The sequence below is a fragment of the Bufo gargarizans genome, chromosome 3 (genome assembly GCF_014858855.1).
Source record: "Bufo gargarizans isolate SCDJY-AF-19 chromosome 3, ASM1485885v1, whole genome shotgun sequence".
Lineage (NCBI taxonomy): Eukaryota > Metazoa > Chordata > Amphibia > Anura > Bufonidae > Bufo > Bufo gargarizans.
In genome coordinates this window covers 574,345,619-574,358,561 of record NC_058082.1, presented here as the reverse complement: position 1 = coordinate 574,358,561, position 12,943 = coordinate 574,345,619, and the positions used below count along the sequence as shown (strand labels likewise).

General features: G+C 40.4%; 1 protein-coding gene across 1 annotated transcript in view; it reads left to right on the top strand.

Moving 5' to 3' along the window:
- TMPRSS15 (transmembrane serine protease 15) overlaps positions 1 to 12,943 on the top strand; it is a 508,008-nt gene that overhangs the window by 407,122 nt on the left and 87,943 nt on the right. The window contains exon 20 of the mRNA XM_044285898.1: positions 4,526 to 4,621. Within this exon, the coding sequence (XP_044141833.1) occupies positions 4,526 to 4,621 (96 nt within the window). The remainder of the gene's footprint in view (positions 1 to 4,525; positions 4,622 to 12,943) is intronic.

The window sequence follows — 12,943 nt, the reverse complement described above, 5'->3', positions numbered from 1 at the left end:
CGAAAGCCTACTACCAATTAAGCATATTAGGTGATGTGCATCTCTGTAATGAGAAGGGGTGTGGTCTAATGACATCAACACCCTATATCAGGTGTGCATAATTATTAGGCAACTTCCTTTCCTTTGGCAAAATGGGTCAAAAGAAGGACTTGACAGGCTCAGAAAAGTCAAAAATAGTGAGATATCTTGCAGAGGGATGCAGCAATCTTAAAATTGCAAAGCTTCTGAAGCGTGATCATCGAACAATCAAGCGTTTCATTCAAAATAGTCAACAGGGTCGCAAGAAGCGTGTGGAAAAACCAAGGCGCAAAATAACTGCCCATGAACTGAGAAAAGTCAAGCGTGCAGCTGCCAAGATGCCACTTGCCACCAGTTTGGCCATATTTCAGAGCTGCAACATCACTGGAGTGCCCAAAAGCACAAGGTGTGCAATACTCAGAGACATTGCCAAGGTAAGAAAGGCTGAAAGACGACCACCACTGAACAAGACACACAAGCTGAAACGTCAAGACTGGGCCAAGAAATATCTCAAGACTGATTTTTCTAAGGCTTTATGGACTGATGAAATGAGAGTGAGTCTTGATGGGCCAGATGGCTGGATTGGTAAAGGGCAGAGAGCTCCAGTCCGACTCAGACGCCAGCAAGGTGGAGGTGGAGTACTGGTTTGGGCTGGTATCATCAAAGATGAGCTTGTGGGGCCTTTTTGGGTTGAGGATGGAGTCAAGCTCAATTCCCAGTCCTACTGCCAGTTTCTGGAAGACACCTTCTTCAAGCAGTGGTACAGGAAGAAGTCTGCAAGGTAAGAAAAACATGATTTTCATGCAGGACAATGCTCCATCACACGCGTCCAAGTACTCCACAACGTGGCTGGCAAGAAAGGGTATAAAAGAAGAAAATCTAATGACATGGCCTCCTTGTTCACCTGATCTGAACCCCATTGAGAACCTGTGGTCCATCATCAAATGTGAGATTTACAAGGAGGGAAAACAGTACACCTCTCTGAACAGTGTCTGGGAGGCTGTGGTTGCTGCTGCACGCAATGTTGATGGTGAACAGATCAAAACACTGACAGAATCCATGGATGGCAGGCTTTTGAGTGTCCTTGCAAAGAAAGGTGGCTATATTGGTCACTGATTTGTTTTTGTTTTGTTTTTGAATGTCAGAAATGTATATTTGTGAATGTTGAGATGTTATATTGGTTTCACTGGTAAAAATAAATAATTGAAATGGGTATATATTTGTTTTTTGTTAAGTTGCCTAATAATTATGTACAGTAATAGTCACCTGCACACACAGATATCCCCCTAAAATAGCTAAAACTAAAAACAAACTAAAAACTACTTCCAAAAATATTCAGCTTTGATATTAATGAGTTTTTTGGGTTCATTGAGAACATGGTTGTTGTTCAATAATAAAATTAATCCTCAAAAATACAACTTGCCTAATAATTCTGCACTCCCTGTATACCTGCTTCCACAAAATATTGATTGAGGCGTGCGATATACCTACAGTAATGTAAAATGTTATCCAGTGACCACCTAATGTATCTCCAGCTACATAATCACAAGTTCTTTTCTGTCAGGTGAATGCCTAATTTTTGGGGAGTAAAATTTTTATCCAGTGACCGCCTAATTGTCACGGTAGGTAAGATAAGGGAAGGAAATAGAACACAGCAAAGCAAACAAAACAACTGACTAGGCCCCAAATGCTAAGGAACAAAGGGGTCACCACCTAGCAATCCCTAAAACACTTTCTCTAAGCTGCTATGCCCATGTGCATATCTGGATGGTAGATATGCACATGCCCACGTACCTAGGACTATAACACACCGAACAAAACCCTCAGCTGTAGGGAAGAAGGAAAGAGACACCCAGCTCCTTCTACAAACCGGATTCCCAAAAAGTTGGGACACATATACAAATCGTGAATAAATACTGATTGCAATGATGTGGAGGTGCCAACTTCTAATATTTTATTCAGAATAGAACATAAATGACGGAACAAAAGTTTAAACTGAGAAAATGTACCATTTTAAGGGAAAAATATGTTGAATCAGAATTTCATGGTGTCAACAAATCCCCAAAAAGTTGGGACAAGGCCATTTTCACCACTGTGTGGCATCTCCCCTTCTTCTTACAACACTCAACAGACATCTGGGGACCGAGGAGACCAGTTTCTCAAGTTTAGAAATAGGAATGCTCTCCCATTCTTGTCCCATTCTGTTCAATCGTCTTGGGCCTTCTTTGTTGCACCTTCCTCTTTATGATGCGCCAAATGTTCTCTAAAGGTGAAAGATCTGGACTGCAGACTGGCCATTTCAGTACCCGGATCCTTCTCCTACGCAGCCATGATGTTGTGATTGATGCAGAATGTGGTCTGGCATTATCTTGTTGAAAAATGCAGGGTCTCCCCTGAAAGAGATGACGTCTGGATGGGAGCATATGTTGTTCTAGAACCTAATTATATATTTTTCTGCATTGATGGTGCATTTCCAGACATGCAAGCTGCCCATGCCACACGCACTCATGCAACCCCATACCATAAGAGATGCAGGCTTCTGAACTGAGCGTTGATAACAACTTGGGTTGTCCTTGTCCTCTTTGGTCCGGATGACATGGCGTCCCAGATTTCCAAAAAGAACTTTGAATCGTGACTCGTCTGACCACAGAACAGTCTTCCATTTTGCCACACTCCATTTTAAATGATCCCTGGCCCAGTGAAAACGCCTGAGCTTGTGGATCTTGCTTAGAAATGGCTTCTTCTTTGCACTGTAGAGTTTCAGCTGGCAACGGCGGATGGCACAGTGGATTGTGTTCACTGACAATGGTTTCTGGAAGTATTCCTGAGCCCATTCTGTGATTTCCTTTACAGTAGCATTCCTGTTTGTGGTGCAGTGTCGTTTAAGGGCCCGGAGATCACAGGCATCCAGTATGGTTTTACGGCCTTGACCCTTACGCACAGAGATTGTTCTAGATTCTCTGAATCTATGGATGATGTTATGCACATTTGATGATGATAGATGCAAAGTCTTTACAATTTTTCGCTCGGTAACACCTTTCTGATATTGCTCCACTATTTTTCTGCGCAACATTGTGGGAATTGGTGATCTTCTACCCATCTTGGCTTCTGAGAGACACTGCCACTCTGAGAAGCTCTTTTTATACCCAATCATGTTGCCAATTGATGTAATTAGTGTTAATTGGTCTTCCAGCTCTTCGCTATGCTCAAATTTACTTTTTCCAGCCTCTTATTGCTACTTGTTCCAACTTTTTTGGGATTTGTTGACACCGTGAAATTTTTAATCAACGTATTTTTCCTTTAAAATGATACATTTACTCGGATTAAAATGTTTGATCTGTCATCTACGTTCTATTACAAATAAAATATTGACATTTGCCATCTCCACATTATTGCATTCAGTTTTTATTCACGATTTGTATAGTGTCCCAACTTTTTTGGAATCCGGTTTGTACAACCGAAGTAGCTAGCGTCACCTTAGAGGCCTAGTCTAAACAGACACAGAAGGAAAAAGGGGAAAGGACTTATCTAGAAATGTGTTGGAGCAGACGATCCACCAAACTACCAGAGCTCACACAAGGCAGAACTATAACCCGCAAAGGCTATAGGGAGAGAGACGAATAAATAGCCTCACTTATTACCTATAGGTACCTGTGAGGAGGTGGGATTCTGCTCAAACCCACAACAAAACAAACTGTCAGATCAATTTACGTTCAGCAATTCTGACAGATCTTCTCAGAACACCCACAGGGCAGGGCAGCTACATCATCACAAGTTATTTTCTGTGGGGTGAATGCCTAATTTTTGGAGCCTGTACTGGCCGACAGTAAATTTTGTATCCAGTGACCGCCTAATACACCTCCAGCCACATAATCACAAGTTATTTTCTGTCAGATGAATGTCTAATTTTTGGGGCCTGTACTCCCGTGGCCTAAAATAAAAATGTTCTTGGCTCCAGCAGGGCACATTTTTGAGAGTTTTTTTCTTTAAGATGCACAAAAATGGCCCCTGATTAAAATACATATTTTTTGTGGGAATTTCTGCCAATGATCCCCTTCTGGTATGTCACTGTCCATGTTGTGGGAGTATTTTTGCACTTCTAGTAAGTATTTGGTGGCTGCAAATATGACCTGAAGGTTTTTCAGGTTTGCCTGCCATTAAAGTCAATGGGGCCTGCCGCGATCGAGCAGTTTGCGAACATTTGAATGTGAAGGCACGTTCGCTTTCGTGAAACGTCCCGGCCGATGTTCGTCCATCACTACTCTACAACCCGTCCCGTTGTGCTTCAACTGCCTGATTTGCATCCTCATTACTTGCGAACGCTGCAACCTACCAAGATTAAAAAATTATTACTTTAAACAGCATGATCAATCCTACCAGACAAGATGCTTAGTTTAATAGGGTTGATCATGCTGATGGAGGCTCTTTAAATTTCTGTGTAATGTTATGAGAACTGATATTATGGCTAGTATTAATCCTTAATTAATGCAATTACATTTTTTTGTAGGAATGTGAAAACGACAGCAGTTGTACAGACAAGTGGAAATGGGACGTATGTAAAATTAGTTGAAGCCATCGGAGGCGGCCTAAGCTTTCAACCCAGGTAGGAGCTTAATTAGTTTGCCCTTCTGAAAATAATTCCCTTCTTCTATACAAAAACCAAATCATCATTGACAATACAGAACAAAATACTGGAATAGTATTTTTTCTGATTTAGTTTTACTTTGCTTTCAAAAAACTGTATTTGACTGAATCCTGCTGTGGCCATTTTGACCCTAAATTTTAAATGCTTTTGTGCGTATTGTTTTGTTCTTTCCTTAACCAAGGTGTCTTTAGATGTAGGGTCATCAAGTGTCCTCTTTTAAGATTTGTTATAATATAGCATTATTAATACAAGGGTCATGCAGTGGTAAGGATACTGTGAAGGAATTGTATCTGCTGTAAAAAAAAATACTACTGCATGTCCTCAATTTATTCTAAAACTCTAGATGTTGTTTCCTTCCAGGTCATATTTATATTTTATTATCCAGTGAACTTACATTAGTTCTTTCTGCATCGAATATAACTAAGCTTGTGTCAGTTATATTTCTACCACAGAGACAGTTAATCAAACTTAGCTTTTGTCCGGCATATGGCTACACTATTAGAGAATAAGGATAGAACAAAGGTCCCTATACACCTTCAATAGCTGTCAGGTGAGCATTCATTGAGTTGGCAACTATTCTTTTCCACCCCCCCCCCCCCATACATGCATGCTCACCTAACATTGATGTGTGCTCAGTAGGGAAAGGGAAATAAGCTACTGCCAGATGTCTCTATCCTTCTAGAGACCTTAGGCAAAATAATTAGGAATGTTGAAATACCCTGACATCTTCCATAGGGGAAAGTTAGGACACCGCCCATTTACAATAGATGGTTGGCCAGTCCCAACAAAATTAGCAGTTTCAGCTGAACTCACATTTGCATCAGAGCCACCTTATTCTGTTAATCCCTTCCTGACCCATGACATTTCACCATGGTAAGCACTCTGTTGTCCCAAACTGCCAAAATAGTATGTCATTGAGATGGCATAGGTACAAGAGCTGTGTCCACACCATCTGCAGCAGGAGGCAACTGAACCATGAACAGAGCTAAAGCCAATGTGATCCTTTAGAGGCTGCGGTCAATATTGACCATAGCATCTAAGAGGTTGAAAGAAAGATGGAGCTTCTTCTAAGCTCCATCAGCCCCCTGTGATGTGAACACTAGGTGCCAATGGTTGCTTTGAAAGTAATCTGTTATTTGTATGACATGGTGGATACTGTACAAAACAAAAACAGGACAACAGTGGCAGAATTGCTTATTTTTACCCATTCTCCACCCAAACAAATAAATTATGCCCTAATATACTATTTTCAGTTTATGTGTGCCTCTAATTTATAAATTGAAATATCACTAAAACCCTAAACACAATTAATATTTCTTATTTTACCTCTTGATGAATACCCATAAGGGTGCAGGTTCTAAAATGAGGTAACTTCTCAGGGGCTTTCATTGTACCAGTTCCTCAGAAGCTCTGGAAAAAGCAACATGGTGCCTGTAAACCAGCCCATCAAAGTCTGTGCTCTGAAAGCCAAATGGTTCTCTTTCCCTTCTGAGCCCTGCATTGTGCCCAAACAGCAGTTTGCGTCCACCTTTATGGTATTTCCATATCCAATAAAAACCACCTAGCAATTTAAAGATTGTTTGTCATACAAGCTGGTCACAACATAATGGGCACTGAAATGCTAAATCCGAGGAGAAATTGAAAATGTCAACATGCTCAGCATACTACTTGATAAAAATATCCCAAAGTGGAGTCCGCTCTCGGGAGCTCCTTTCTATTATTTCATCCTAGAGCCTCTACAATTGGCTACACAAGCTGTGCAAATCATCACATTGGATCTCAAATGTGTATGGCACTCTTTCACACATGAGACACGTCATATGTCCAGGCAAATGTAGGGTGTTTCTAATGTTTCTGATGCAATTTTCACTTTGCTCCATCTCTTTTTCTACAAACCACCTGTGGGGTTGGAATGCTTACTGCATCCCTTGGTAAATACTTTGAGAATAAAGTTTACAAAATAGGTTAACTTTTCTGAGTTTTTACCATACTGGTTCTGCAGGGCTGTTAATGTGACAATTAGCCTGAAATTTCAGTAAATTCTACTCTCCAAAAGCCATATGGCGCTGTATCCCTTCTGAACCCTTATGTGTGTCCAAAGTGCAGTACATGACAATATATTTCTGTACTCAGTAAAAATTGCTCAACAAATTTGTGGGGTGCTTTTCACTCATATTCTTTGTGAAAATAAAATTTTTAGGTAAAACTGCATATTATTAAGAAAAATTTAATTTTCATTACATGGCCTAAATTTTATGAAACACTTGTGGGGCCAAAATGCTCAGTACACTGTAGATTAATTCCTTGAAGGGTGCTCTTTCCAACATGTAGTCAATTATTGGGAAGTTTATATTGTATTAGTACTGCAGGGCCACCGCATTCCAGACAAATTGGCATTTTACGATGACCAAATGGCGGTCTTTCTCTTCTGAGGCCTGAAATGTACAGAAACAATAGTCTGTGCCCACATATTCTATGGAATATTGTCGTTCTTAGGGAAAATAGTGGAATGTTTTTTCTCTTACATTCCTAAAACTACATTATTGGGAAAACAAATATATTTTTTTTCTCAAACCCAATGCTATAAACTTCCATAAAACCCCTGTGGCATCAAAATGGTTACTTTACCCCTAGGTAAATTCATTGAGGGGTATACTGTAGTTTCCAAAATGGCCTCTTTTAGATTTTATTTTTTTCTTACATTTCGGCACATTAAGCACTCTGCACACCTGAAATAGAGCTTGAAAAATATCCTAAAGAGGTTGTTAATTTTAAATTGAGTATGGCAGCAGGTGTTTGCATAGTGCCTGGTAGGACTTGTAGAGATCATTAAAGGCAATACCTTTAATTATGGTAATCCCTGCTTTAGTAGTAAAAAAATGCTTTGTTCCAATATGCTATTAAGCTGTTTGGTGGACAGAGGACAGGTTCCAGCCTCTTGGTGCAACCTTTGTTCTAAAGCTATAAACTGGAAGCCGCTATTTTCCTTTGGTGATTTACAGGGCTGGACATCTGAACCCTTCTCTCCCTGGTCCTGTAACCTGAGTGATGCACTTGCACCACAGTTTTGAAGCATGCACAGTACATCAGCTGATTCCTGCAGAAGAACTGTTCTTTCTTTTGTGGCTGATCTTTGTATCCCACTCAGTCACATGGGTCCAAATATAATTGCTAGCTCTACACCCCCTATAGCCCCTTGACTATGTTTCTGTAATTAAACTTAGACAAATATCATATGTATGAAGATTTGTAGATGTATAAAAAAAAAGGTTTCTTCTATATTCTTTGTGCACTGTGAATCCATCGTTGAACCGTCTCCCTTTAGATGTGACATACTTGCGTGATAGATTATTAGTACAGGCATTGTTGAAGATGCTTTAGTCTTTTGTTAGCTTTTCTTCCACGTTATTGTAACGTGTCTTCCCACACTGCATGTGCCTAGGAACAATGCTGCCGATCTGAGCTTATTAATCACAAGCAATGAGATAAAGGAAGAATCTCTGAAAATGACATATTTGCATATTATATTGTTTGCATATTTTATCATGAATTGCATTTGACTCACAAATGAAAAGACAAAAAGACTTGTAGATTGGTTAGAATTTTGGTGTCTTCGTTTCTATGTGTAATTAGCTAAAAATAGATAGGTAACTCTACAGGAAAGTGTAGATTGTTTCTTCTGCTGAATTGTATTTGTTCCCTTAAAGCTCAACTCCGCCAAAAAAAAAAAAGACAAAAAAAAAGAATTGTGAAATGGGGCAAGTATAAGAAGGGTAACCAACTCACATCCTGCAAATAATTCAATGACAGTTAAATACATATAAAGCACTTACTAGTGTGGCTTCATTTCATGTATCCATGTACTTTAGATGTCTGATATTAGCTCCTTTGTTCATATGTGCTGGCTTTGTATACCTTTTGGGTATATACCTTATGATCCACATTATCACCAGATATATCCAGTCTACCTTAGGCCTCATGCACACGACCGTTGTTGTGTTCCGTTCCGCTAAATGGGGTTCCGTTGTTCCGTGATCCGTTTTTGTTTCCGTGTGTCTTCCTTTATTTTTGGAGGATCACCAGACATAAAGGAAAGTAAAAAAAAAATCTAAGACAGGTTTGCCATGCAAATGATAGAAAAAAAAAACTGACGCGCAGACGCAGGTGACAATCTTGTGTGCCTCCCTGTTTTTTAGCGGTCCCATTGACTTGAATGGGTCCGTAAATCATTTTCCGCAAAAATAATAGGACAGGTTATATTTTTGGGACGGACTGGAACCACGGATCAAGGACGCGAATGACAAACGGTGCATTAGCCGAGTTTTTAACGGACCCATTGAAAGTCAATGGGTCCGCAGAAAATCACGAAAAATGGCACAACGGACACGGAATAAAACAACGGTCGTGTGCATGAGGCCTTATACTGTAAGGGAGTTACTAGGGTCTCAAAACATCAGGAGCCCAAGCTCCAATGCATATGTGCCAAATGTTCAAACCAACACCCGCCCTCCTCCCATGTCCTAATGTCCTAGCACTAAAGACACATTTTACTTGCAGGATGGATATTGCATTTAGCGTTACCAAACATACAGGACTATACAGCACTACATACATTTTACATGCAGTGCTTCACAGATGATGGCTCCTCTGATGTAGATGTTCTCTTTCCTCTTCTCCCTCTTCACCATGATGACTTCTTACAGCCATGTCTTGTCATGCCACAAAGACATTTTATTTTCCTCACTATTTCATCATACACCCCTCCTGCGCCCCAACAATGTTAGGCCTCTCGCACACGACCATATGGCTTTTTCAGTATTTTGTGGTCTGCAAAAAACGGATCTGAAAAAAGTACGGATGATGTCCGTGCGCATTCCATTTTTTGCGGAATGGAACAGCTGGTCCCTGATAGAACTATAGTATCCTTGTCTGTTATGCGTACTGTTATGTGTTTTCCGTTCTATCTTTGAAAAGAAAAACGGAAATACGGTAATAGAAGGCATGCGGATTAGCTTCCGCTTTTTTTGCGGATCAATTGAAATGAATGGTTCCGTAAACGATCCGTATGTGGAACGCAAAAAATGGAATGTTAACGGGAAAAAAAACTTTCTTGTGCAAGAGGCCCTGTATGTATCCTGCTGCTATCCCAATAAAGTGCCCGCTGTGCTCCCCAATGTCCCCAAATACTATACTTACCATCCAGATAGTTAGTATTGCCAACCATCCAGAAATTTCTGTGCTCCCCAATGTCCCCAAATACTATACTTACCATCCAGATAGTTAGTATTGACAACCATCCAGAAATTTCTGGGCAGTCCGTAAAAATAAGTGACTTTTTTCCTGTGTTCTTAAAAAAAATAGATGGGAAAATGGCTAGGGAGGCATAAACTGATAGGATCATTTTTTATTTTTATTGTCGGTGCAATGTTAAAAAAATTAAATAGATTAGAACTATTAAAAGGCTTCTGTCACCCCACTAAACGCATTTTTTTTTTTGTTCTACTTATAATCCCTATCCTGCCATATTGCCATACATTATGGTATTAATAATTTTCGTTCAGTAGATTTAGCCAAAAACTTACTTTTATGATATGCTAATTACCTTTCTACTAGCAAGTAGGGCGTCTACTTGCTGGTAGCAGCCGCAGAAAACCGCCCCCTCCTCCTGTTGATTGACAGGGCCAGCCGCGATCTCCTCCTCCGGCCAGCTCTGTCAGCATTTCAAAAATCGCGTGCCTGTGTTGATTCGGCGCAGGCGCTCTGAGATAAGGAGGCTCGCCTCCTCAGCACTCCCTCAGTGCGCCTGCGCCGATGACGTCGCCGAAAGAGAAGATGGCAGGATAGGGATTATAAGTAGACAAAAAAAAATATGCGTTTAGTGGGGTAACAGAAGCCCTTTAATTTTATGGCATTTACAATAAGTTTTTATGAAGTACAGGTCCTTCTAAAAAAATTAGCATATTGTGATAAAGTTCATTATTTTCTGTAATGTACTGATAAACATTAGACTTTCATATATTTTAGATTCATCACACACAACTGAAGTAGTTCAAGCCTTTTATTGTTTTAATATTGATGATTTTGGCATACAGTTCATGAAAACCCAAAATTCCTATCTAAAAAAATTAGCATATCATGAAAAGGTTCTCTAAACGAGCTATTAACCTAATCATCTGAATCAACTAATTAACTCTAAACACCTGCAAAAGATTCCTGAGGCTTTTAAAAACTCCCAGCCTGGTTCATTACTCAAAACCGCAATCATGGGTAAGACTGCCGACCTGACTGCTGTCCAGAAGGCCATCATTGACACCCTCAAGCAAGAGGGTAAGACACAGAAAGACATTTCTGAACGAATAGGCTGTTCCCAGAGTGCTGTATCAAGGCACCTCAGTGGGAAGTCTGTGGGAAGGAAAAAGTGTGGCAGAAAACGCTGCACAACGAGAAGAGGTGACCGGACCCGGAGGAAGATTGTGGAGAAGGACCGATTCCAGACCTTGGGGGACCTGCGGAAGCATTGGACTGAGTCTGGAGTAGAAACATCCAGAGCCACCGTGTACAGGCGTGTGCAGGAAATGGGCTACAGGTGCCGCATTCCCCAGGTCAAGCCACTTTTGACCCAGAAACAGCGGCAGAAGCGCCTGACCTGGGCTACAGAGAAGCAGCACTGGACTGTTGCTCAGTGGTCCAAAGTACTTTTTTCGGATGAAAGCAAATTTTGCATGTCATTCGGAAATCAAGGTGCCAGAGTCTGGAGGAAGACTGGGGAGAGGGAAATGCCAAAATGCCTGAAGTCCAGTGTCAAGTACCCACAGTCAGTGATGGTCTGGGGTGTCATGTCAGCTGCTGGTGTTGGTCCACTGTGTTTTATCAAGGGCAGGGTCAATGCAGCTAGCTATCACGAGATTTTGGAGCACTTCATGCTTCCATCTGCTGAAAAGCTTTATGGAGATGAAGATTTCATTTTTCAGCACGACCTGGCACCTGCTCACAGTGTCAAAACCACTGGTAAATGGTTTACTGACCATGGTATTACTGTGCTCAATTGGCCTGCCAACTCTCCTGACCTGAACCCCATAGAGAATCTGTGGGATATTGGGAAGAGAAAGTTGAGAGACGCAAGACCCAACTCTCTGGATGAGCTTAAGGCCGCTATCGAAGCATCCAGGGCCTCCATAACACCTCAGCAGTGCCACAGGCTGATTGCCTCCATGCCACGCCGCATGGAAGCAGTCATTTCTGCAAAAGGATTCCCGACCAAGTATTGAGTGCATAACTGAACATAATTATTTGAAGGTTGACTTTTTTTGTATTAAAAACACTTTTCTTTTATTGGTCGGCTGAAATATGCTAATTTTTTGAGATAGGAAATTTGGGTTTTCATGAGCTGTATGCCAAAACCATCAATATTAAAACAATAAAAGGCTTGAACTACTTCAGTTGGTGTGTAATGAATCTAAAATATATGAAAGTCTAATGTTTATCAGTACATTACAGAAAATAATGAACTTTATCACAATATGCTAATTTTTTTAGAAGGACCTGTATATGTATATTTACATTATGTCTTGCTCTTATGCAAATGTACAGCCTTTATTATTTAGTCTTTTTATTCTTTTGTACCAGCAGACTCGCTTCTATAGCATACATTAATAACATAATGTAACATTTATTTTGTACTTTCATCTTTTTTTTTCCTCTTTGGGAAAAAAAATGAAGAAAATCATTTAAAGTTAATTTGAAAAAAAAAAAAAGAGATGAATTTTAGATGAGTCATAGAAAAGGATAACCATTTCAGGTTGTGGATCATGAGGGCTTGCCCCAGCCATTATTCATTTTCTTATTACAGACAGGACTGAAATTTTCATGCTCTTTTTCCCTGCAGTGCAGATACAGGTGAAACTCGAAAAATTAGAATATTGTGCTAAGTTCATTTATTTCAGTAATGCAACTTAAAAGGTGAAACGAACAGATGAGATAGACTCATTACATGCAAAGCGAGATATTTCAAGTAGAGTTGAGCGAACACCTGGATGTTCGGGTTCGAGAAGTTCGGCCGAACATCCCGGAAATGTTCGGGTTCGGGATCCGAACCCGATCCGAACTTCGTCCCGAACCCGAACCCCATTGAAGTCAATGGGGACCCGAACTTTTCGGCACTAAAAAGGCTGTAAAACAGCCCAGGAAAGAGCTAGAGGGCTGCAAAAGGCAGCAACATGTAGATAAATCCCCTGCAAACAAATGTGGATAGGGAAATGAATTAAAATAAAAATTAAATAA